This window comes from Mus pahari, chromosome 9, assembly GCF_900095145.1.
Source record: "Mus pahari chromosome 9, PAHARI_EIJ_v1.1, whole genome shotgun sequence".
Classification (NCBI taxonomy): Eukaryota; Metazoa; Chordata; class Mammalia; order Rodentia; family Muridae; genus Mus; species Mus pahari.
The window spans coordinates 91,427,007-91,454,290 of NC_034598.1; the positions used below are offsets into that span (position 1 = coordinate 91,427,007).

At 38.8% G+C, this 27,284-nt stretch overlaps 1 protein-coding gene across 3 annotated transcripts in view; it reads right to left on the reverse strand.

Moving 5' to 3' along the window:
• Nucleotides 1–348: 348 nt before the first annotated feature.
• Nucleotides 349–27,284, reverse strand: part of Washc4 (WASH complex subunit 4) — a 51,132-nt gene continuing 24,196 nt past the window's right edge. For 2 of the 3 annotated variants that reach the window (XM_021204722.2, XM_029542131.1), the window contains 19 exons: nt 25,865–25,990; nt 23,430–23,537; nt 22,673–22,819; nt 22,471–22,550; nt 20,973–21,078; nt 20,291–20,407; nt 18,863–19,031; nt 18,243–18,397; nt 15,910–15,984; nt 15,250–15,354; nt 13,834–13,968; nt 11,602–11,710; nt 9,042–9,108; nt 8,152–8,238; nt 6,553–6,700; nt 4,405–4,501; nt 3,592–3,788; nt 2,987–3,086; nt 349–2,445 (listed from right to left, as the gene is read on the reverse strand). In XM_021204722.2, the coding sequence (XP_021060381.1) occupies nt 2,378–2,445; nt 2,987–3,086; nt 3,592–3,788; nt 4,405–4,501; nt 6,553–6,700; nt 8,152–8,238; nt 9,042–9,108; nt 11,602–11,710; nt 13,834–13,968; nt 15,250–15,354; nt 15,910–15,984; nt 18,243–18,397; nt 18,863–19,031; nt 20,291–20,407; nt 20,973–21,078; nt 22,471–22,550; nt 22,673–22,819; nt 23,430–23,537; nt 25,865–25,990 (2,196 nt within the window). In that variant the 3' untranslated portion in view covers nt 349–2,377. The remainder of the gene's footprint in view (nt 2,446–2,986; nt 3,087–3,591; nt 3,789–4,404; nt 4,502–6,552; nt 6,701–8,151; nt 8,239–9,041; nt 9,109–11,601; nt 11,711–13,833; nt 13,969–15,249; nt 15,355–15,909; nt 15,985–18,242; nt 18,398–18,862; nt 19,032–20,290; nt 20,408–20,972; nt 21,079–22,470; nt 22,551–22,672; nt 22,820–23,429; nt 23,538–25,864; nt 25,991–27,284) is intronic. The other variant, XM_029542130.1, reaches the window with a different exon arrangement.

Sequence of the window (27,284 nt, forward strand, 5' to 3'; positions counted from 1 at the left end):
TTGGTTTTTCGAGACAGGGTTTCTCTGTGTAGCCCTGGCTGTCCTGGAACTCACTCTGTAGACCAGGCTAGCCTTGAGCTCTCAGAGATGCTCTCAGACCTTTGCTTCCCTAGTGCTGGGATGAAAGGCGTACACTACCCTGGTGCTATATTTATTTCTTTAAAAAAGATCACACATAATGTATGTAAGGGAACCTAAGAGAGGTTAACAAGTACTACTGGGTCAAGGGGCAGACCACTATCTAGTTCAATCCACAATTCCACACACCAACAAAAATATGTTGAAAACCCACTGGCTGCCAACATTCAATTCTGACCATAAGCATCCAATGGAAGGAGAGTTTTGAAATTATATTTATTAATGCTTTATTATACGTATTGTATTCTATTTGAGCCAAGGGAAAGGAGAACCCCACTCAAGTGAGATAACAAACTTGCTTTCTTTTACAAAATTTAATTAGAACTGACAATGTTATGGTTAGTTCTTAATTCCTGAGAATTTGAACATCATTAAGTTTTCTGTGAATTTACAACAAAACACTTGTGTTAATATTTAAAATTACAATATTTCTGAAAAAATATTGTTAGCAAAAGAAAACCATCATCCAACGTATACAGTAACCAGGTGTGAATATACTGAAGGCCTGTAGCTCAGCAGTTTAATACTCTCTTCAGAGACTTTATTTCAAATACATGAACTTATTATAATTTATCCAGACTATAGTGACATTATTTTTAACTAAAGGTAAAACAGGTATCTGTCACTTCCCAATTTTAAGTGTCCAGGGAGTATGTGAACTCTCATGTTCAGGAATAATTAAACAAAGAACATTTTTAAGAAAAAGACAGAAATATTGGTACTATAAAATGGTGACTAATTTGATATAATCAAATCCAGTATCGTTAATATAAACATTTATAATAATGAAAATATAAATTATTAATTATGCAGCATGCTTTAGGGCCATCTCTACAGTTAGTATCAATTACAAATATTAAATGCCTTTAATCCGTCCTTTCTTCATAATTCTATAAGCCATGCTTATATAATAAAAACCATTTCCAATCTATTCTGTTTCTTCTGACTTAACAGTCAAAGTATTTAGCTTGGGCTGAGACAGTTACCCTGACCATAACCACTGAGTCTAGGTTGGGCACTGTATCTCCACTCCAAAAGTGGGAACCAAGGAAGAATGTCAGAATTCTAAGTGTTACGATTTCATGCAAGATGTATCCAAAGAAATGGTTAAGCAGGTAAATGCAATAAAAAGAAAGCATTTCCCAAAAAAAAAGTCTGTATTTAAAGTTCTAAACCTTCCTTTTCATCCCAAAGGCATCATTTTAGTATACGTTCATTAGTATACATTCAAAAAAGGCCATGATTAACCCACTTAACTATCAACTAGCATACCTTTACAAAAATAAAGCTAGTAGCTTGTCGGGAACTAAATTTGCTCAAAGTCTTTCATTCTTTTAAAATCAGTAAATGGTATACTAGTTTTATTCTCACAGTGGTATATTACTGAACACCTGTCATAGTGCAGCTATTATTTAATCTTATATCTTAGATTATACTTGATTTAAAGTAAAATTCTGTCTAGACTGCCACCAAGATTTCAATTTAATGTAATGAAGAAACCTGAGTTTGGATGTAGATAATTCATTCTTTTCTTCCCTAGTATCACAGAGTGCCTTCAAACCTAGTGAAACTTCAAGTGGGATCCTGTCTATGGCTTAATCTGAGTTTTCTTTGAGTATTAAATCTTAAATTTAAAGCAATTGTTGGAGGATAAATGTTCCCAAAGCAATGTAAACTATTATAAAATGTCTCACCAAAGACATCAGCAGCTCGTGTGAATCACGTGGGATCCAACAACACTGGAAGGATCACCAACTGGCCACGCTGTGCACAGGCAGTAACACTCTGCTCATGTCTAGCATCCTCACATAGTCTCTGATACAGATGCTTCATGACTTTCAGGCTCAACTCTTTTATAACTGCGTATTTACTGGCTGTGTACCGCATATGCACTGACTTTCCCATGATTTGAGATCAACATGAATCAAAGACACGGACAGATTACAAACACACAGAGTACAGGGAATGGAGGCGATGAGATAGGGATCTGGACTTGCCCTTCGCCAGCTTCATGGCAGAGTTTCGCAGGGGTGCCTTCAGCCTACACTCCAAAGATCCAGTCTTACCGTTTGCTTCTTGGCCCTTGTAAGCTAGAGCATCAGAAATAAAGTGGGCTTGACTGCAGAGCACTGCCGTACAGTCTCCATAGGTGTGACCTGGGAAATGACAACTTATCAAGCACGCCATAGCATCCATGTCTCTGGAAAAGCATCATGACATGTCTGACGGCTGCATACCATCATTTCACTACGGGATCTGCAGACACAGTGCTCTCCGGTCCATCTCCATTGCTTGTTTTAATTTCTTCTGAAAACACGAGTGCAAACATCAACAGAAAATTTAAGTCAACTTTAAGATAATAAATATGAGAAAATAAGGTAAGAAACTTTAAGATAATAAATATGAGAAAATAAGATAAGAAACTTTAAGATAATAAATATGAGAAAATCTATTGTACTAAGTGTCAGTTAGAAAGTTGTATCTGTGAAACGTTTTTCTAACATCACAAACTGTACTAGTTAACTTTTAAGCATGAAGAGAAATCTTCCATCCATCTGGATCACACAGAAAATCACCTTGTGGTGCACTGCCATTACTGATGGAAACACAGCTAGAATGTGAGAGTCGGAATAGCCCAGACGAGGAGTACCTAACCAGCAGGACTGAGTACTGATTTACTTCCTTTGTGTATCTCATGGGACCCACACAGGTGTTAACAAGAGACTCATTTCTAGGGCTGTATTGTTTTCCAGAAGATTAAGTAAACGAGAAACCTAACAAGATAGTGGGACACTCGTGTATACTGTCAAGACTTAGTGGTCTTTGCTCGATGACACCACTCACTGACCTTCCTTCTCTTTCTTTTCTTGGTTCTCTTCAGCCGCAGTCTTGTCTGCTCTAAAGAATATTCTTGCACTGCTCAAGGAGAAATACAGCAGTTCAAATTCCTACATGAGAAAATTTGAAATAAAAAGGAAATCAGTTATGGGGAAACAGCAAAGTAATAATGTCTTGCGCACATGTGCTTGGTGTGTGTACATGCACGTTCACATGTGTGGCTGGATATTCATGCATGTGGGCGTGTGCATGGAGGTTTATCCTCCTTGGTTACTCTCCACTTGTGTGCTGAGGCATGGTCTATCACTGATTCTGGGTAGACTAGCTAGCCAGCTTGCTGGAGGGCACTTCCCACATCTGCCTTTTAGGTACTAGGAATACAGGCAAGTGTACCTCCCCAGCTTCTACGTGGGTCTTGGGATCTGATCCAGCCCTGGGGCAGCTTATCCAGTGACCATCTTGCCTACCCCAATCTAATTTTCTTATGACCAATGGATTCCAACTATCAATTCGAACACATAATCTTTTTACTGCTACTATCTCACTTGCCATACGGCTTTGGGTGTCGAGTGTAATACACACTAAAGTTAGTCGGAGGGTATTTGGATCCATTACCTGTAAATAGACCTCCAGTCGCTTCTGAGTAAGATTCATGGTTTGGAGCAGTTTTTCATCTTGACTAGTTGACTGCACGTTCTGTTGCTTAGCAACTGCTCTTATCTCCTTTATATATTTTTCTCTAACAGACTGGAACCAATGAAGTGAATCAAACTCTTGATACTGATCCAAAAGCTTTAAGGTATAAGCCACACCTAAGTCATTAGCAAAACCAAAATGTAAATGACAGTGAGTACAGAAGCTCTTCTTTCCCCTGTATCCACAGCTCCACACACCAAGCTAGGCACCTCAATCAACACTTTCAAGTCACTTTTCTCAACAAAAATGATAAAGTTAATCACAACCTCTTCTGGTTCTGCTTTAAAAAATAAGTGGAAAGTATTTAAAAACTAAAGAAAAAATAAAAATAACACAATCATAGACATCACCAGAAAACCAGAGTGGGGTGGGGTGGGGTGGGGAGAATGAAAGGAGAAAAATCTTATTTATGATACAAACTTCCAAAGCTGACTGACAGAAAAAAGGAAGTTACAGAGGTACCAATGAAACTAAACGTTAAGATGTAAAACTAAAACCACAACAGCGCAATCCCAAACAGAAGGGCAAATCAGACAGATAGTAAGCTCCATGGTGGGGTCAATGACAACCTGGATGACAAAAAGGCCTTGTTTAAAAGCTCGCCCTGGTAGCAGGCACTGCTGGGAAAAATAATCTACTATAAGGCACATAAACCCATTTTCAAGCAATTTTTCTAAGAGCCCATTTTAAGGGAAACACAAATTGATGGCAAAATACTTCTATTGAGCTTACCCATGGCAAAACCATCATCAGTAAATGCAGCTCCTATTTTGTTTTTTTTATTCAACTTCTCTTTGCAACTTATAGAATGTTCTACAAAGTTCAGAGTCTAAAAAGAGAAAGATACAGAACAACAATTAAGCTAACAAAATCGGCTAAATTTAGATGCTATAACAGGCATTTCAAGAATTACAAAGAGAATTTCTTCTCAGGTCCTGAACATGTGGCTCAGGTAAACTGTCCCTTGGTGAGAACACAAGTCCATGTATGCCTCCTGAGGACTTTTCTTACGAGTTCTTTAAGTACGAGAATCCCCTCCATTGGCCCTGGCCCAGTGCTCACTAGAAGTAATTGTGCACAGTTTGGGGTGAAAACATTGAATCTTCCAAGAGGCTAACCCTAAGTCAAACACAAAGCAACAAGGGAAGGAGAAGTGGCTTTTCTTTGCCTCAAAACATAAAGCACTTGTAACAAAGCAATCTTCCCTTCTGCCGTCATAGCTCCCCCTAGTGAGCAGTGGCTACCTAGAAAATATCTGACGGTCACAATCTGTGAGATCTTTATCACCATCCATTTCAATCTTTTTTGGCAGCTCATTTATATTTACCCCCCTCAAAATTTAGACTACAAAGCATAAAAAAACAGCATACTATGTCTGTGTGCTGCACTTAGTCTATTACATGACTGATTTTTTTTATAAATCCAGACTTCACAAAGCTCATCAATGCTTTCCCAGTACCCACCAGGGTCTGAATATCCCCAGATTAAAGAAATGTGGGGAGAATTCAAGGTCATACAGCATCACCAAATAACAAGCATCTTCAGCAGACACTCAGCAGATGTGCATGAGCATCTCTGCCACATCAGTTACAAAACTAACAGTAAGTAACAGATGTATACAATAGAATATCTGTCAAGAGAAAGGTGGTGACAGTGGATAACAATCTCTAATAGGTGTTACCAGTAGAGTGTGTTGTTATTATTAGTGAGTCAGGCAAAGGGTTTTTATTATTTCAAGCATTTTAAATTTTTCTGTTTTTATGTATATGCATGTTTGCTTATGTGTGTATATGTATATACAAATGTGTGTATGTTTGCGTGCGTGTGTGTGTGTGTGTGTGTGTGTGTGTGTGTGTGTGTGTGTGTGTGTATGTGTACACCATATGTATGCTGTGCCCCAGAAGTGAGAAGAGGATGTCAGATTTCCTGAGACTGTAGATACAGACAGTCATGAGTCTCCATGCAGGTGCTAGAAATCAAACCAGGCTCCTCTGGAAAAGCAGCCAGTACATATAACTATTGGCCAATCTCTCCAGCAGCTTTTGTTGCTATTGTTAAGATCCCACCCAGGCTAGCCAGGAATAACTTTGAACCTCCCAAACCAGAGGTTATAAGAACGAACACCACATCCAGGGTATACAGTGCTGGAGACAGAGCCCAGGAACTCATGCATGCTAGGCAAGTACTCCATGGAGTAATTCATATCCCCAACTGTGAAAAACTACTCTTGATCCAAATCAGATGTAATCAAAAGCTAACATATGCCTGTGTGATGTTCAGATTTTAAAGATATCCACTAAAAAATATAAAAGATGTAGTATAGAAATCTAAAAACAGATTTTTTTTTTGTTAATATATACCACTCCTCTCACTGCTATAATTGCTTTTATAATGTAACTTTTGATAACTTGAGTTAAAGACAGCAACTATAAAATTAGTAAAGAAAACATATTTTAGGAGAAAGCACTAAAAAATTTATTTCAGGTGCTAGTATTTACAACTGAAAAGAGAAGTTATACCAAAAAAAAAAAAAAAAAAAAAACAAAAAAAGCTCTTAAAAGCTATGTTGGAACAAATGATGCTATAGTAAGTTAGTCTACATTACACAGTTAACATGATCCTATGGCATACATCCTATGTGCACATCCTATGTGCATCTACTCCAGGAACTGACAGTCCCCAGGGTCTCTCTTGCCACGGCTAGTGAAGGCCTGCCAACTCTAACCCTGCAGCACAGACGGCAAGCCCAAGCTCTAGAAGACACCCTGACACCATACTTTCACTGACAACCAGGAGGCATGAATGAACACCATGCTTTATGGAAACTGAATCTGTATTAACACCAACAAATAACTCACTTCTAATTTTGAGAATACTCACAAGAGGAGGAACAATGATATAGAAATTTCGGAGATGTATATTCTTTGGCCTTCGAAATTCTGGAGCAAAAACATCTACAAGCATTTTGAAATATTCTGTACCTTCAGCAGAGTTTCGTGTATGATCACTGAGGACTGAGTCCAAATGCCTACAAAATATCAAAAGTAAAACATTCTTGGGTCCGTTTTAAAGGTATGGCTGCTTTAAAAATCCATGTCTCTCACTAGGTTATGTAATGCCACTCCAAATCAGGAAACAGCATAACATTTCCTTGAACTTTAGGATGAGCAGAAACTAGTCAGTATTATTTAATGAACTTAGTCCCTAAAATAGAATAGAGCATCCTAGGGCTTAAAGAGTAGTCTGTATTTCTTTTTTGCATGTATTGTTTTCATGCATATCCAGGTATATGACTGTGTGCCACACACATGTGTACACTTGCATGTGTATGACTGTGCATGTGCCACACACACGTGTGCAAGTCAGAAGACAAGGTTCTGAAGGTGAAGCTCAGGTTACTTGCTGAGCCATGGCATCAGACATTTTATTAGAACACTAGTGTGAGAGCATGTATATGGGTGGGTGGGTGTGCATCCACATGCTTATGTATGCACATGTTAAGATCAGAGAACACTTTGCAGGGCTTTCCTCCCTTCAGCATGTGGACTCTGAGGCTTGAATTTAGGTCATCAAGTTTGGCAGTAAGCATCTGGTCCATAAAAATTGTTATTTCTTGAGAAGCCATGCTCTCTGTAATTATATTCTGCTGACTTAAACCTCCTCACTAATGCTTCTCTGCATCTGCTTACCCTTGCTCTGGTCCTACTTTAGGAGCTGCACTTCTTACAATCTTCAGAACAGCAGCTGCACTGGCTGGGGAGTTAAGTACAACCACTACTATTCCCAACCTCCACCAGAGAAGGTTCTTTGAGATTCACATGACGTAACTACAGATGCTCTTCATCCTGGGACATGGTTATATCCTAGTAAGCTGGCAATGTGAACAGCACAGCTTCACCACAAAGCAGAAACCTCCCAGCTGGCTGGGAACTGCTCCCTGTTACATCTGCCCAGCATCACTATAACCAGAGTGCATATTGCTTGCTTGGAAAAAGAACCAAGTTAAAAAGCAAGAAATATGGCATCAATTTTATGCTTATCATTTTTATAACATCATAAAGATAGAAAGTTGAAATTATTTTACTTAGATCAGGGACCATCAGTATACTCAACTCTTTTGTAAAAGTAACATTTTAGCCACCACCCTGGAGTCTCCACATGGTTGCTGGGAACTGAAGTCCTCTACAATAGCAACAAGTGCTCTTAACCACAGAGCCATGTCTTCAGCACTGCCTGACTTCTTTGACAAATGTGGTTTTAGGTGTCACCAAGGACTTCAGGCAGAATATGCTGCATGTGGAGAGCAGGTTTCAGAAGGACGTTGGAAAGATCTTAGAATAAATACTGTATTCTTTTTAAAAACAATGCATTTGCTAAGTAGAGACTACAAAATACTGCCATATATATTTTCAGTGCCTTCTGGTCTTGTCTGGTGTAAGTATGCTTTAACTTCCCTATCTTGGCCACTCATCAAATTACCTGGCTGCTCTAAGTGTTTCTTCTGCAAGCCCTTCTTCTTTCACAAGCTCTTCAAAACTCACAATGTCTTCAAGATCTGGCACGAATCTACATGAGATAAGAAGGAATTCATCAGAGCAAGTAAAATGTATGTAACCAAACATATCAAAGTACTATAGAACACTAAGAGTTGAGTATGAACTCGGGAAAATCTTAGCATGTTGTTAATATCACTTTAGTTCCAAATAAAATTTTATACGTGATAAAATTTTTATCACATCCTGATATTCAAAATGCAATCTTTACATTCATTAGTTATTCTAAAAATATCAATATACTGTAACCTTAGGAGAAATGGTTTCAAAAATAGTCATATATATATATATATATATATATATATATATATATATATATATATATATATNATATATATACACACACACACACACACACACACACACACCCTTCTTTTCTTAAAAAATTTTTTTTACAGATTTATTTATTTCTATTTTATGTGTATGGGTGCTTGCCTGCCTGTGTGGTCTTTGCCTGTGGAGGCTGAAAGAAGGAGCTGGATCCCCTGGAACTGGAATGACAGCCAGCTGTTCGCAGTCATACCGGTGCTGGGAATGGACCCAAGTACTCTGAAGGAATAACTGCTGAACCATTTCTCTAGCCCCATAATATAATGTTAATATAAGAGAAAAAAGTTCCTCAGATACTGGGATTAACATGTTCTTCTTCATTAGGAAGAAAACAGGTTAACTGAGTACACATAAGGGGCAGAGGTCTGGGCAGTAACAAGAGATCCACACCCTCAAATAGTATTTAACAAGGACAAATACCTTCTCTATAGTATCATGAAAGATTAAATTACACAAAAAAGGTAAAAATCATGTTTGAATCCATACCTAATGGCATTGCTGCTACAATGAAGACCACCAGATCTTATCATGCGTATATAGCCCATAGCATTACCTTCAAAAATCACACACAAAAAAGCACATCTTTATATGAGCAATTCTGACATCAGAACAAGTTATATCAAGTAGTCAACTGAGAAGCCTCCAATCCTAAATACCAAAATATTCTACTATATTTTTAGTTTCTATTTCAAAAAATGTTACAGATTTATGCATTTAAAAGTTAGATTTATATATAAACATTTTAACATAAATGTAATTTAACTGATAAATTAAAATTGCTAGCTTCATTAAAATGGTCAAACATTTTAAGATTACAGTAAACTTTCACACACACAATCACACACTCACTCTAAAGTAGTATCTGCGAATCTTTACTTGGTACATCCCAAATTTGTCTCTCTAGCCTGGACTCCTCTGAGCTCTAGACTTTTATCCAGTACTCATACCTATATATCAAAGACAAATTTAAAATATTAATCACACCCAAGTCAAAGGATCTTTTTTATCCCCAACTACATTTCCTACTTCAGAAGTAGCAGTTCTGTCTTTTCATTTGCTTGGGTCCAATGCCCTGACCTTACCCCTGACCTCACCACCCCTCACTTCACCCTGACTCCTTCCTCTCTTTCACATCTCATACAGAATCAGTGGACAATTACACCAGTTCTTCCTTGAAAACAGCCAGAATCTGGCTAAAGATCTGGTGGTATGCCATCCAGTGTGAGGACCTGGGTCAATGCCCGGTGGGCATAAGAAGAAAGGGATCAAAACCAGCATCACCAAATTCCACATTCAAAGTTTCCTGCCTAGACCACTGTGATATGCCATGGCTGACATGACTTCCCATTACCAACTTCAGAACCCACAGTATCCCTCCACCTATCAAATCCTGGATCTTATAAATTCAGCTGGGCTGTCATGTTCTTTCTGAAAACTACAATAGTTCCTTCTCAGGATGGCACCCATTCTCCATCTGTTAGCATGGCCCTGCATGACCCTGCCCAGGGCTGCTGCTCCACTGTGTGTTGCTATTCAGGTATTCATTAGCTTCATTCTAGGCCTATTCCAGACTATTCCTCAAAAATGCCAAGGAGACTCAGGGTTTTTACACTTGCAGTTGCCTGCCTGTCTAGGATTTTCTTTCCCCAGTTGCATACAAGGTTTAAGTCCCTGCTCAACATCATTTCCTGGAAGTCTTCCCAAATATCATTACACAGGACTGCTCATCCTCATTACATTTTATCCAGAACTTATAAATGGGCATTCGTCTGCCTCTCTCTCCAGCTAAATAAGAATCCACTGCATATGACATCAGACTTCTTCACTATCCCATCCCTAGAGCAAACATGTCTTGGATCACAATAGGAATCTGATATATAATGGAACTAAAATTATTTGGAAGAAAATAATAGGCCAAATAAAAAGGTAACAGTAAATTTTTTACAAGCATTACAGTTCTGATATTAATGCTACACAACAAAAATTATTCATGATCTACTTTAAAGACTATTCCAATTGTTCAGGCTTTTAAAAAAATATGTAACATGCATCTTTTAAAAATGAAATTACCTAGTTTGACTGTTTTAATTAATGTTGACTGATTAAAATGTAAGATGCTAGCTGAGAATAACAGTTAAGAGCAAAAACCCTAGTCAGGCTACTGAAGTTCAACTCTAGACTCTACCATTTGTTAGCTTTGGCCTAGATCAAATTAGATACATTACTAGTATGTCAACCTCATCATTAAATTAAACTCTAAAAGACAGACTCCATTTATTGTCATATCACCAGCATCTAACACTTTGTTATAGTTAAATCCTCCAGGATAAGTGAATGGAAATAATAATTTACATACTGTGTATGTACGTGTGTGTGTGTGTGTGTGTGTGTATATATATATATATATATATATGCATATACAAAGTCATGCTCAGTAAATGTCAATAGTTTCTACTTCACCAGACAGGTATGAATCGAAAAGACTTGTCATATGCTGGTCTGGTGGCTGGAGTGTCAACAGCAGCATTTGTTTCTAAGATTCTCTTTGGAAAGTGGTTCCATGCCTACTTCACAGGAATGCTTGCTGTGACGGCAATGCTTGCTGTGACGGCAGGCAGGCATTCCTAGGGATTACACATGGGAAAGCTCGGAGAACACTGAGCTTAGAGTAATCCTTCTTTGTAAAAAATTATGTACTGGGTTTCAGAAGTCAAGTCTGCTTCTAAAACACAAATCCTACACACGTACAAAATGACATCATTCAGTATCTAAACTGTCATAAAATTTATATAAAACCTACTAATCTACTAACTTTTACTTACCAGTTAACTCTTAACTGTTAATGTTAACTCTGAGGGGTAGTTATTAAGTGAATGCCTAATTTGCTTTAACCAATTTTACTTAAGCACTTATCTAGTTTCTACACAACAGCTCAGTAAGTGGGCTGAAGTCAAGTAGAGGTATTTACACACTCCATGAGCTGTCTCATATACAAGGTGCACGAGATTCTGGCACTTGTATTTCCTGATACTTTTAAGTGACTTACCAATCTGGCTGATGAGCTGCCTGAACTGGTCAAGGTAGCTCTGTCCCTCTGGTGTGATTCCAAGTTTTCTTATGCCACGATTGAATTTTTCTGCTCTATCAAAAGGATACTAAAGAGATAAATTCAAGACTACTTTTAGGCCCTTAAAATATAAAATTATTACTAAATTGATGTCAGTATCACTGTCCTTTCTAATTTTATATCTCATTATTATTTAAAAATCAAGTCTAATGACAAACCTATATAATAAAACCTTAGTGGTATTCAAGGTCAATTAATGCCCAATCTGTTCACCAGCAGCAGCAGCTAACACACTGGTGCTCTAGGCCAGTGCTTCTGTGGCTGCTGTTTTGGTCCTAGCTAGAGGACAAACGCTCGTTCATCCCCACCCCCACTCTGATCACCTAACCACTCTATCAGACTGAAAAGAACTCAGCCCCCATATGTACTTGCTCCTGATATGTAACCAAGTTTCTATAGGCTTGTTGAGAAAGAATTTATAAACACATTCCTTCCATACAAATATATAAGCTGCTTAAAATGTTTAGCTTATTGGCACACACATGATTCCAGCATTTGAGAGGTGAAATCAGGAAGAACAAAAGTTCAAGACCCCCTCTGAGGCTAGCCTCACAGGAGACCCTGTCGCAAAAACACAAAACACAACAAAAAGTTCTAGTCGACATCATCAATTAGAGACAAGAAAAAGCTTTTATACATTCTGGCTAGTGGAATTAGGGAACTGCTCATCAGTATGGAGGACAGCAATGCTCTACAGCAGCATGCTTACTCATAATTTCCACCCCAGTAAAAAGACATCAAGTACACCTCTGTACTGATGAGTGTACTATGTCACATTACTTACTTTTCTACAATGTAATACACTGAGGTCTATTATACACCAAGGCTATGGCCAGATGAGTCGGAAGTGTAATCCAGGCAGTTCTATAACCAGCAAACAGGTCCAGAACCATGTGAGTGTGTGTGCTCTTCATCTTCACGGTCACTGCCCCGCACTAGTTACTTCCTACAGCTCCACAGCTCTCTACTTCACTATGGGAACCTCCGCGCAGGGAGGGCAAAGGGAAATGGAATTCATTCTCTCTCTCTCTCTCTCTCTCTCTCTCTCTCTCTCTCTCTCTCTCTCTCTCTCTCTCTCTCTCTCTCTCTCTCTCTCTCTCTCTCTCTCTCTCTTTTTTGGTTTTTTTGAGACAGGGTCTCTCTGTATAGCCCCGGCTGTCCTGGAACTCACTCTGTAGACCAGGCTGTCCTCGAACTCAGAAACCCGCCTGCCTCTGCCTCTGCCTCCCAAGATTAAAGGCATGCACCACCACGCCCAGCTTGGAATTCTCTTTATGAAAGCAGCATCCATTGCTTTTGTTTATTTCGTGATTACTGTTGTTTTCCTTATGGTACTGGGGAATGAACCAGGGGCCTTTGGCACAGCAGACAAGCCCACTTCCAAGAAGCCACATCTCCAGCCCAATAAAATAGCATTCCTAAAAACTACTGGTTGGAAACAATTGTGTAGTATTTCCGGAGTGTTAGACAGCATGTGCCAGAAATCTGAAGTACTCATTCTCATCCATTATTCTAGAAATTTCTTTTCAAGGACATTTTCTTTCAGAAATGGTCTCCAATTAGATATGTTATCTGTAGCTCTGTTCATAAGAACAGAAGATGAGAAAACTAAAATACCCATGAGTTAGTTGGGGAGTACACAAGTCCCCTTTATGATTAACTCTTAAAAAAAAACGGCTAGGCAGGGATATGTACAGACATCAAGCGCACAATGTAAGACAATACTGCTCTATTTTGCAATAAAAAGCAGCACTGTGTAAATGTGTGAAGACACATGTCTACTGTGAAGGGTTAGGAAGGGCCCTACACTACACCGCTCACTAAAGTGCCTGCCTCCAGGCAAGGAGCTGGGAAAAGACATGACGGGATGGAAGATGCACCTAACACTGTGTAAGTGCTTCAATATCAGCATGTTTTGGTGTGTATCTTATTGTAAAATCAAATAATCTAAGCTACAATGATCATTTCATATTCCAGTATGCTTAAGCCTACAGAGAACATAAGAAATATACAGGGGAAGGTGGCCAGACACAGGTAGAGACACATGCACACACTACACCCGCAGAGACATTAAGTACCAAAGTCCAGCATAAACATCTGTCATTGCAAGGCGGTAGTCAAAATTTAGGCTCCTAAAAATACATAGCATACCTTGTGATCATTTTGGTCCTTGATCTCCCTGAAAAACCGAATATCTTTAATCAATCTGGATTTGATATGTTCATCATACATAAACTGACTAAATATATAGAACTTCTTTTTCAAAAACTGGTAGGTGAAATTAACCTATAAAATTAAAAAATAAAAAGTTAATACGAAATTTCAAATAAATGTTAGAGAGTAAGTGATCTAAAAGTACTATTTATATAAAGTACAATTACCATTGGAGCTGAAATGTTTAAATAGTTTCTCTGATGCCCCAAGTCATAGAAATTTCTAGAATTCTCTTACTATATACTTTTTAAATGGCTTAAATACTCATCTTCCCTGCACCTCCATCAGTAAGATTCCTTATCACTAATCTGCAAGGCTGGAAGGACATTACGTAAGGAACAGGGTGCTGGAGGAAGAAATAAACAATTACTCATCTATTGATACGGCTCTGAAGCCTTTTGCACACAAGGCAATATGTCTGTTCCAATATTAGAGGTCTTTGTCTTCCTTTTCCAGCCGAGTGGCAGACAACTTAAACATGTATTATCAAATCATTACAATTCAGCTGCCATAACTTCTAAAGGTGAAGTGCAGGTACTTTGAGAATGACTATATAAAGGGCCAACCCAGATTCACAAATCTTCAGAAGAATGAGATATGAGCTGAGATTCAGGTATTACATAGTTTATAAATACAGTTTATACCGAAATGGATGATCACAGCCAGCTACTGGATGGAACACAGGGTCCCCAATGCAGGAACTAGAGAAAGTACCCAAGTACCTGAAGGGGGTTGCAACCCTGTAGGTGGAACAACAACAGGAACTAACTAGTACCCCCTGGGTTTGTGTTTCTAGCTGCATTTGTAGCAGAAGATGACCTAATCGGCCAACAGTGGGAATAGAGGCTCCTTGGTCTCCCAAACTCTATATGACCTAGCACAAGGCAAGGCCGGGGCCAAGTAGTGGGAGTGGGTGGGTAGGGGAACAGAGGTGGGGGGAGGGGTATGGGAATCTTTCGGGATAGCATTTGAAATGTAAATAAAGAAAATTAAAAAAAAATAAATAAATAAATAAATAAATAAATACAGTTTATAAGCCGATCCAAGGACCTGTTTCTAAAGTCATTTTCAGAGAGCATAAGAGAGGCACATACAACGTACTGACTTCCACTGCTAACAACTATGACAGACAGCTAAGAGATCATACACTGCTTTTTCCACTATAGTGCCCCCTCATCCAACACAATGGTAACCAAAGATATTTTTATTTATGCCATCAGGAAAAATGGAAATTCGGGTATGAAATAAACAGGAAGCAATGTGTGCTTACCAAAACAGGCTGTAAAAACTCATCTTCCAATTACTGAATAGACAAGAGTCTATCACCCACCAAACCTGCAATAAGATGCTTACTGTTGTATTCATGATCCCGGTCCCATGTGTTCGAATTGAATTAGCAATATGTCGAATATTAATAGTATTCAAATGTTTATTGTTGCTTGTCCGTTCAATAAAAATCTGTAATGCAAACATATTTATGAACAATCAGAGCCAATTCCAAACACTGTTGAATAACCCATTAGGATAAACTATTGCAAAACCGTTTAAGAAGACACCACCACCACCCTTGCCACAAACAATACCCAGGTGTCTAAACAACTGCAGTTGTGGTGGTGAACTCCTTTAGTCTCAGTGTCTGACAAGCAAGTCTCTGTGAGTTCAAGGCCAGCCTGGTCTATGCAGCGAGTTCCAGGTTAGCCAAAGCTACACTGTGAGACGGTATCTCAAGGGGGAAAAACAAAAATCTCTAAGCAATTATTCTGTTTTACACATTTTATTAATACTTACCTCTGAAAAATCAATTCCTGGTCTTTTGGCTGTCCTATTAATAAAGCCATTCCCATTTATAGCTTTACCCAAGCTGGGCATGGTAGTATACCACTGTAATCCTAAGACTCTGGAGGCCCAAAGCCAGTCTAGGCTACATGTAAATTCTAGGGCAATCAGGACTACAGAGTGAAAGCCTTCCTTAAAAACACAAAACAATAAATAAAATCTCCTAAATTCACTCACCTGATTATTGAGATTATAGAGGTATCTTGAGACAAATATGTGAATGTTTCTCATAATTTCCAGGACATCGAGTCCCTACAACACAATCCACACAGAAACCCCATGACCATTACTTAAGCATCAGCCACATGTGTACCAACACAACACACCTTACTGATACATTTCTGACCAACAATTTATATTCTTTTTAAAAACTATATAAAAGCACCACTAAAAGTCCAAGATCCTCCCCACTTATACAGCCAGAATCACCTCCTTGAGAGTGCCTGGCTGCTTTGTATTTTTGTCCCTCCTACCTGTACAGACCAAGTAAACTAATGACTCTACTGCAGAAAGTACATAAAAGGCATATAAGAACTTCTATAACAATGCATACTACTTTCACTAAATTAAGAACTATTCTTCACATGTAATTCTCAAAAACACCAAAGTGAAGAAAATGAAGCTAATGGAGTTTTCTAAGGCAAACAACTAGGCACAGAGAGAACACTGGAATTTTAGAAACTCTAATTTCAAAGGTTTATTCTTTTGACAATACTGAATCCCTTTTAGATTTAGTTTTGTTTTGTTTTTTTTAATTATATGAAAATGTGGGTGTGTGCAAACAAAGGTATCAGATCACCTGTGGGAGACTTACAGGCATTTGTGAGCCTTCTGATGGAGGTGCTGGAGACTGAACTCGGGTCCTCCACAACAGCACTATATGCTCTTAACTGCTGAGCCATATCTTCAGCCCCCAGTCCAATTTTTATACACACACACACACACACACACACACACACACACACACACACACACACACATAAATACACATACATATTTAAACACATAAATGAATATGCGTAATATAAACATATATGTTTTTTGTTTTGGTTTTTAAGACAGGGTTTTTCTGTGTAGCCCTGGCTGTCCTAGAACTTGCTCTGTAGACCAGGCTGGTCTTGAACTCAGAATCTGACTGCCGCTGCCTTTCTCTGTGTGTGTGTGTGTGTGTGTGTGTGTGTGTGTGTGTGTGTGTGTATTTTATGTTTTGCCTACATATATACCTGTTCACCACTTGTGTGCTTGGTGCCTGTGAAGGTCAGAAGAGGCTGCTAGATCCCACGGAACATGGGTGCTGGGAACCCAGGTCCTCTGCAAGAAAATCAAGTGCTTTCAATGCTGAACTTTCTCATCAGGCCCTAAGCCCTTTAACTCTATTAAGATCCTCCATTCTCCACATGCTTCCCTAATTCTCAGTGGTAAACCACAGATTATTCTATAGCTTTTCTAACTAGTACTCAAAGTATCATCACAATACATGTAAGTATTGTACCTTTTACTATAGTCTACCTTAAAAGTTTCTTCACATATGGTTTTATCTCCCCTGAGGCTATAAGCATATGAACTGAATCCTAAAACACAACTGATTATCCAGTACTCTCTAAACATATACTAGATATTTAAATAAAATAAAAGGATACACAAAATGACCCTGGAAATAATCCATAAATATTAACAGGTATTATTGTTCCTCAGGTACTATGATCAACAGGTATGTACAACAGGTATTATGACCCTCAAATTTTGGGACAGAATAAATGGTTTTTAAGTATTAACTACATTATTTTTAAAAGAAATACTTAAATAACTGGGAGCCTAAATTGCTACATTCATAAAATACTCACATATTACAAATCAGCTAATTAGCAAAACCAAATGCTTCTATGCAATTTGCAACTATCGATAGCTGTCTCCTTAATGTATTAAAGTTCACATACTATACCCATTTAAAATCCAGCTTTGTATATATCTTTTAGAATTCTGTAAAGTCATCTCACCATCTTAGCACATTCCTGAAGAGTGTATGTGTATACACATGTATGTATTTCACATTCTCAGCAGAACTCTAGTTATACCCAGGAAGACAATGATACATTCTATTGTAAAGCCCATTAGTACCATCTAATATTGTACTCTCAGCAAATATGAGGTTTATATAACAAAACATTTCTTTGAAAAATACATTAAGGGAATATAGATACATTTCAGCGGTTAAGAGTACTTGTTCTTACAGAGAACCTGGTGTTGGATCCAGAACCCACACAGCTCATCCTGTCACTCAGGTTTCCAGCACACCTGACACTCTTCTGACCTCTACACGCACCAGGCAGTAACATGGTGCAGATACACACATAAAAGCAAAATACTCACACATAAAGATAGATAGATAGATAGACAGATAGACAGACAGACAGACAGACAGACTGACTGACTGATTAGGGTTAAAGAAAACATTTCTTAAATTAATGCTGTCGCACTATCAGACCATACCAGAAACATTGTGCACATACCTGCTCCAAAGTCTGGCTAGGAAGATGTGCCTCTGTCATAACCAACCCATAACGCTGCGTAGCCAGATTTCTCATTTCACTGTAAGTGGCCCAATCATGAAGAGCTACCGTTGTGAGATTGTAGAAAGTCTTATCCAGATAATGAGTTACATAAGCTACAAAAACAAAAGAAAACAAACCCCACAAATTGCTATGTTTGATTCATGAATGGTAAAAGAGAAATGAAGTTAAAAGAAAAAAAATGCCGTATGATTTTCAAATGAAAGTTTTCCTTTAAAATAAGATGGGTGTATCAACACTCAGTGGGCTGAGGCAGGAAGAGCACAAGTTCAAAACCAGCCTCAGCTAGAGAGCAGAACCTTCAAAATATTTAAAAACAAAAAACAAAACAATAACAGCAAAAACAAGGATTATGGTGGAATACCCCAGTACTCAGAGGCTGTAGCAGAACCATGCGTCTACCTGGGCTATAGATGGGGCCCTTGGCTAACCTGGGCTACACAGCAATTTGCTAAGAAATAAAAATAAAACAACAGAAAGAGCTAAGGAATGAACAAAAGACCCCCATGACAGGTCAGAAGACACACAGGACAAGCGTACAAAGAAGAGCCAACACTCACCTCGAATATCAATGAATCGATTGAAAAACCGAATAGGGTTCAGAGAGAAAAACAGAGCCAAGTCTTTCCTGCCAACTTTGAAGGGGTTCCGGTCATCCAGCTTCAAGTGAGTATGCACAGAAAGCCGCAAGTCCTTCTCGATCTCCTTACACAGCTTATCCAGCAAATGCTGTTCAGAAGGAATCCAGAACTGTTCATGATGGCTCCCACTTGCAGATCACTCCTACATGCACATGCCTTGACCCTCATTGTGCACCGAGGACAAACTGACCAACAAGTTTCTTGACTTAAGATGCCAACCCCTCAATGGTAAAATTTCATTTTTGTTTGGAAAGTGTAATATGTTTTTTAAAGCCAAGAGACAGATAAATACTAAGACTTTATTTTCATAAATATTGTAAATTTAATTTTCATGAACAGCCAACTTCACTATACAGAACATGAATATGTAATACAAAGCATAAAATTTATGAAGAGTAGCAGCAAAAAAAAAATGATCTTGCAATGTACAGTAAAGAAAAATAGATTTCCTTATGATTATCATTAAAAATCACAGGGGCTGCATGTATGTGGTGCACAAACATATATACAGGCAAGAAAAATATATATAATCTTTTAAAAATTCTTAAATCATGAGGACTTTAGAAATGGATTAGTATACTAAAAGCACTTTCTACAAGTGTGAGACAAAAGTTCAAATCCGCAGAATACCCCTAAAGCCAGGCATGATAGTCCTAGACAGAGCTGTAATCCTAGAGTGAAATGGGAGATGAGAGATCTCCTCAGAACTCTAAAACTAGCTAGCCTGGTTTGTACAGTGGTGAACTACACAGAGATCCTGTCTCAAAACAAGAACAGACACCCAAGGTTGCTCTCTGACCCCAACACTTGCACCATAGCACAGGTGCACAGAGCGCCAACACATACACAGACATACAAACTACAGACATTAACACACACACACAAAAATCACTGTCTTAACAGTAACATTTCAATGTTAACAGCCATCCTTGCTTGTCTATCAAAGTACCAAATACTAGCTAGCCAGTTACCTAGATTTTGTTTTTAAATAATGATCATGATCATCTGCAAGGTTTGATAACCCAGAAGGGCAAGCATAGAAGGAATATGATTATACAAAATTTTTCGTAATTTCTGTCACACTGAAACAGGAAGATGTTGGAGGTTTACTCATTTTTAGTCCTATCTTCCGAACAAAAGTAATTTATAAATGACTGGTTTGAGTTTTCTTGAGAAAGGGTCAGGGGACTGGAACTCACAATCCTTCTGCTTCGATCTCCTGAGTGCTAGAATTGTAAGTACGCACTAGGTTTGTTTAAATAGTTTCTGACTCAGTGAAGTCAGCTTCACTCTGAAACATCTTCCAAAGTACTGCTCTTAAACTTTCAATTTTAAATATAATCTTACCTCATTTAAAATGTCCATAATTTCCTTGTCATAGCAATCCAGAAGCAGTTCATGGGACTCTAAATGCCTTGAATGCATCATGGCAGGTACACAGTCTCGTAAAGCACTGAACATGTACTAGTAAGAAAATTAAAATATACCCGAGTTTAGAAAGACCAGAATTCTAAACAAAATTGCAAAGGCTAATTACATACAAAAACTCTGACCTAAAGGAAAAAATACTTTTCTATGACTGCTTTATTTTCCTAAAAACCTGAAACACGTGAAATAGGCACATGCATGAAAAAGAAGAAAAGCTAACACTCACTAGTCTTTTATTCTACGTGCATCAAATACACGCACTTCCATAGAGAAACTGAGTACCATGCAACCTGCCAACAAGTAATTACCAAAATTACTGAGCAAGATCAAATCAAGTGAGCTGAGGATGGAAAACTAAGTACAGAGGGTTACATGGTTAACTGCCTCAACAGGGCTTAGCACAACAGGACTAATTTTATTCATAACAACTGAAGTACAATTTAACTACCAACTATATGAACTTTGATTAGATATACATAATAAAACTGTTCAATATATCATTGCAGGTCAGTTGTAGGATAGTTTATTAAATCAAATGGCCTATCTGAAACTTACAAAGTGGCTAGAAATGACACTTACTCTTAGATTACGCTGTACTTACATGTAATCTAGCTGCATCAACAGCATTCTCATATACATCATCTAAATAAATCGGGAAGACCGCGCGATGCCAGTATAGAAAACAACAGTCACACTGTGCTTGGACTCTACAATGTAAGGCAGTAAGTAGTTAGTGGTGACCTTCTGTACTGAAGGGAAGAGGTCTGTCCTCCTCACTTTACATTCTCTCAGTCATTTCACCCAACATTATTAAACAAAGTCAGAAAACTTAAGTTATTTTTCAAATTGAGCAAAGGCAACAAAACACTTTAATACTCTACATTATCAAAATTCTGCATATTCTTTAGATTTAAGACTGCTGAAAACCCTAGAATACTAAATGGATGTTTAAAATAAACTTCTCCGTATTAACTGAAATAATATTTGCATTATGTGCATAATTTACATGTCTCCACAGCGAAAAGTAAGTTTTACGAAGGCCTTGGGATCCCCTCACTGTTTTGTTTTGCTGTCCCAGCCCTCCAAATCTTACGCACTCAACTATCTATATTAAATGCCGGCATTCTGTGAGATGGGGGCTACCCTGGTCTACATAGCCAGTCCCAGGCTAGCCAGAACTAGACAATGAGATCCTGTATGAGTTCCAGGACAGCCAGGGCTACACAGAGAAACCCTGTCTCGAAAAACCAAAAAAAAAAAAAAAAAAAAAGCCACTATGACCCTGTCACAAAACCCTGTCACACATAGCCTAGCCATTGTCTTTGCTACCAAATTACTACGTAATGACTTGCAGAAAAGAATTACCACAAGTATCTTATAATGATAGTTCAATACTTCAAGGACTGAAGATTAAACACCACAAACTACAAAAATATCAGCTTCTCAGAACAGCAAAGACTATTATGAAGACTAAATGAAAATTGTGCTGCAATGCAATAGCTGAACTTTGTCAAAAGTTCAATGCTCGTCATCCCTCCAGGAAGCCTTCTCACGTAGGTTCAACACAATGACTATCTTCTGAGACTGCAATTCAAATGTCACCTCCAAATACAACTATACAATATGGTGTGTCATGGGTCTTCAAGTGTCTCACAGAGAATAAAACTTTACTATAAAGCAGCAAGTTGGGAAGCCCAGTAGTGACACTGCTAAAATACTGACAATGGATACCATCATCTGCCAGATACCCTGAAGGTCAACTGCTTTGTGTCATGTGAAGTCTTCCAGGGGATTCATGCTTTCTATGAAAGCAAAGCTAACACAAGACAAGGTTGAAGTCAGTCTCCTGTTGGTCACAGTACAAGAGTTACAGAGAGGAACTAACATGCCCCGTGGATCTCTTCCTACTCTGGCTGTGCCAAAGAGAACCCAAGCTCAATGTGGTAACAGGCCGGTGATCTCAGTGCTGCAGCACCAGCCTGGGCCCCTCAGTAAGTGGAGGTTGGGAGTGGGGAGGGAGGGAGGGAGGGAGGGAGGGAGGGAGGGAACAGCTGTTCTACTGCCCAGGCCCTTGACTATCACAAGCCAGCTCTACTCACCGCTCTCTAAGCTCGCTGATGAGATCCAGCTTCTTCATGACTACTTGAAGGGGAAAGAGTTCTTCATCTTTAAATGTTTTCTATTAGCAGAAAAGGAAAACATGGAAGTGTAATCACCAGAAGGCCAAGTTTCTTAGGGTAATAAATGAACTGTGAACCTCAGACTTCATGTTGATTCCTTTAATAAGAGCAATAAACTTACCATCTGCGTGCCAACGCTCAATGCCAAAGAAACAATAAGTCGTCGTTGTTTTGTGCTTGGTCCATTTAAGGTGTTTTCAGCCAAAACAAGAGCAGATAGCACATCAAGACGCTGTTCACTATATTTTTTGTCTGAAATTACTCTTTTCTTAAAGATGAAACAGATAATTATTAGTTTTGAGTCTAACATGGTTAAGTTTTCAAAGGAAAAAAAAAGGTGTCTATTCTGTTCTCTATAGCAGAGCTCCGGAGAACACAGAAAAACACTTTCCCCACGAGCACTACAGGAAGAGCAAACACAGTGGTTTACTTTAAATACATTCATATCAACCTAACTAGAAAAAAATGTCTAAAATTGAGGGGTCAAAACCTTTCCTTTCACTCTACTAAGATTAGCTGCTAATGGAGTTTTCAGTAGGATACATGGGGCACCCAGGGATTCACAACAGGCTAGGCTCTGGGTTAGATGGTTTTCTAGAATGTTGGCTAATGCACTGATTACATCAGACAGTACCCAATAGGAGCACATTTAAGGTGAGCCAGGCTAAGTTCTGAGACTGTAAACCCACACTCTTGTATGAAGTAGCCCCTGTATTAGTCAAGCATGATAGCTTTCAGAGGCTACAATCCTGCTAACTGTAAATATTACAAAATGCAATGGATACAGCACTGTAGAAATAACACATCTGGCAGGAAATACAGATAAAACAGCAGAACACAATACCTTAATTATGCTGAGTGCATAATAATCTGCATACCTTGGCTACAGAAATAGAACTAAGAGCCTGATGTTGAAGGTGCTGTGTTATATGTGACACCGAATCCGCCACAACCATGCTTCTTCTGTAGAACATATGCTCTATTGCCTAAAAGAAATAAAAGTAACTGCAAAAATTAACTTAAAACTTACATGCAAAATCATTAAAGAAAACCTTCATGACCCTAGCAAAGGAAGGAATTTGTAAATGAGACTAGAGGAGGGTGAGGGTAAAATCAAAACACATGCACACAGACAGACAGACAGACAGACACACACATACACACCAACAAAAATCTACCACTTGGGGCTGCAGAGAAGGTTCAGTCAAGTGTTTGCTTGCTTCACAGGCTTGAAGAACCAAGTCTGATTTCCCACACCTACATACAACACCAGGCAGGCATGGCAGCACAAGCTTATCACTCCAGTGCCTAGAACACAGACAGGATCCTGGAGCTTGCTAGCCTCACTGGCAAGTCCCAGAAGCCTGTCTCAAACAACAAAGTACATAACTTCAAAGAGTCAATATCTGAAGTTGACCTCTGGCCTCCACACACAGGTGCACATACACAAACACACATACATACACACAAAACACTATGCTGGAAAATTCAACTGCATTAAAATTAAGCACCTGCTCTTGTCAAAAGTCATTTAAAAAGTAAAATAAAAAGATAAGGCATCTACTAAAAGATTGTTTTCTACAAACATTCCAAATTCCAAATATATCACAGATTTTTTAACACAATCAATAGAAACACCCCCGCAAAAGCACAAATAGTTTTTTTCAAGCAGAAATACAGTAAGTAAACCAAAAAAATTCACTATTGTTAACAATTTTGACATTAAAAATGGTCATAACAACTTGTGCTCACTGACTTAACAACACGTACAGAGGAACAGGTCTATAATCCCTGCATTCAGAAGATGGAGGAGAACTGCCATGAGCTAAAAGGTAACCTAGGGTGCTGGTGAGTTATATGTCACCCTGACTCAAGTCAGAGTCAGCTGAAAGAAGGGAACCTCAACTGAAAGGATGCCTCCAAAAGATCCCGCTGTAAGGTATTGTCTTAACTGGTGATGGATGGGGAGGCCCAGTCCACTGTGAGTGATGCTATCCCTCGGATGGTGGTCCTGGCTTCTATAAGCAGGCTGAGCAAGCCAGTAAGCAACACTCTTCCATGGTCTCTGCATCCAGCTCCTTTCCAGATTTCTGCCCTATTTGAGTTTCTACCCTCATGGTTTTTAATGATGATCTGCCATATGGAATTTTGAGTAAAATAAGCTCTTTGCTTTGGGTCATGGTGTTTCATCAGAGCAATAGTAACCCTAACTCAGACAATGACTAATAGTGAGGCCCTGTCTCAAAGAAAAACAAAAATAGGGCTGGAGAGATGGCTCAGTGGTTAAGAGCACTGACTGCTCTTCCAAAGGTCCTGAGTTCAAATCCCAGCAACCACATGGTGGCTCACAACCATCTGTAATGAAATCTGCCGCCCTCTTCTGGAGTGTCTGAAGACAGCAACAGTGTACTTACATATAATAAATAAATATTAAAAAAAAAAAAAAAAAGAAGAAAAACAAAAATATACTTGGTAATACAGCTAGGAAGGAAGGAAGGAAGGAAGTTCTAAGAAAGTCCAAATCTAAAGTCCTTGATCACTGGAAACTTACCAGCAAATCTGAGTCTTAATTTCATAGCTGGGCTCTTCTGCTTACAAGGAGTTATGCTAAAAACCATTTTACATTCCATTAACTGTACTCACTGTGAAGACACCTGATTCTCTCAGTCCAGTGTTTACCCACAAGACCCCATGCTTTCCCTAAACTACAATCAACAATGCCACATAAACTGACCTCATTCACATGTGAACACTTTTAAATACTGGGTATTTTATCACAAATATTTTTCAATTCATGAAACCTGTTTTTTTTAACACTTTTGTGAATAAAACAATTATTAATAACACTAAATCTAACTCTCTCTTCCTTTTCATGAGCTTAGCTTTAGCTGTTAATGGGAGTTTAAACCCACAGATGGTCACCTCACTCAACTTTACAGGGATGTAAATGCGGGTCCACACAGCTTCACTTTCAGGAGAGCTTTCAGCAACTTACACAGGGCACCCAGGGCTTCAAGACAAGCTAGGCTCTGGGTTAGATGGTTTAATGCACTGATTACATCAGCCAGTACCCAATCTGAACACATTAAGGTGAGCCAGGCTGAGCTGAGACTGTCAACACATACCCTTGCATGAAGTAGCGCCTGTATTAGTCAAGCATGATAGCTCTTCAGAAGTTTTTTTCAATTTTAAGTTCACTTTCTCCCAAGTTTGTATTCTGATGTGACAAGAAAGTAAAACCCGCCAAGAGCATCTACGGTAGCTAAGGTCATGTCCCCAGTCCCAGTAGCAAAGGAAAACAGCACTGACTTACCTTGAGAAGTTCAATGAGCCTGCATAATGCCTTAACTGAAGTTTTGGTCATAGGCTTCTGCATGGACATGTAGAGATTCATTGTGGTCTTAATAATGGTACTAATACTATATGCATATAAGAAACCCTACAAAAGAAAATAAACATTTGAATCACAGATTTCATTCAGACTTTGCTCTCCATGTATATTGTCCATAAGCATAACAATAGCCAGTATTTCTAAGTCTATTATTTATTATTTTTATGTGTATGGGCGTTGTACCTACAAGTATGTCTGCGCAATGCATGAATGCAGTACCTGAGGCCAGAAGTGGGTGTTGGATCTCTTGGAATCAGTGTAATAGGCAGTTATGTGCCGCTGGATTAAACATGGGTCCTCTGGAAGAATACCTAGTGCTCTTAACGTCTGAGTCATCTCTCCAAATACTCAATGTCCCTTTTCAAGCCAATTCTTAAAGAGATAGAAATACTATTCCTGACAACACTGTGAGTTTCAAACCAGCCCCTAATAATTTCGTGAACTATCAAATACCAGACATTTACACATTTACTGGCTTTTAAAAAGCTATTCACTTAAAGAAAACGAAACCCCTTCAGTAAAATGGTAAATACCAGGGAAATCCCTACTAATCCATCCTCATCTTAAGTGCTGAGGAGACAAGACCCCATCTGCTGATACTCAGAGCGGGAAAGCAGGGGATCCCAGACTAAGGAAAACCAACACCCGGGCAAAGTTGCTTCCCTGAACAATGCAGACACGCAAAGGAGCGTCTAACACCAAGCTAACAGCACCCCTCCTCAGCCTCGACTAGCAGCTCTCTACCTGTGGGACAGATACTTACATTGTGCTTCCAAAAACAGCACAATCAGACTACGTACTAGCAACAGAATAATTTTACAGCTGGGGTCACCACAACAGGAGGGGCACACAGCTCATCAGATGGAGAACCATTGGCCTGGCCTGATTCCCACAGGCCACCTCCTATCTGTCTTTTGTCAGTTTTCTCTCATCTAGCCCAAGAACTAGAACACATTTCCTCCTCCTCTTCCGTTAGGAAGGAGCTCAGAAGTCTTTTGCTGCCTAAAAGTATTTTTTAACTCCTCTAAACTCCAACTCCTCTAAACCCCAGGGAGACTAAGTAGTAAGTAAGATAATGAACGGGATTATACATTTGTGTGTGTGTGTGTCCATAGAGGCCACTGGATCTGCTGGAGCTGGAGTTACTGATGGTTGTGATCGGTAGAAATCTGAACACAGGCCCTAAACTTCATACACATTCATATACATTTTTCTTTAGTTTTTTTTTTTTTTTTTTTTAAATTAAAACAAATTTTCGGGGGCTGGAGAGATGGCTCAGCAGTTAAGAGCACTGACTGCCCTTCCAGAGGTCCTGAGTTCAATTCCCAGCAACCACATGGTG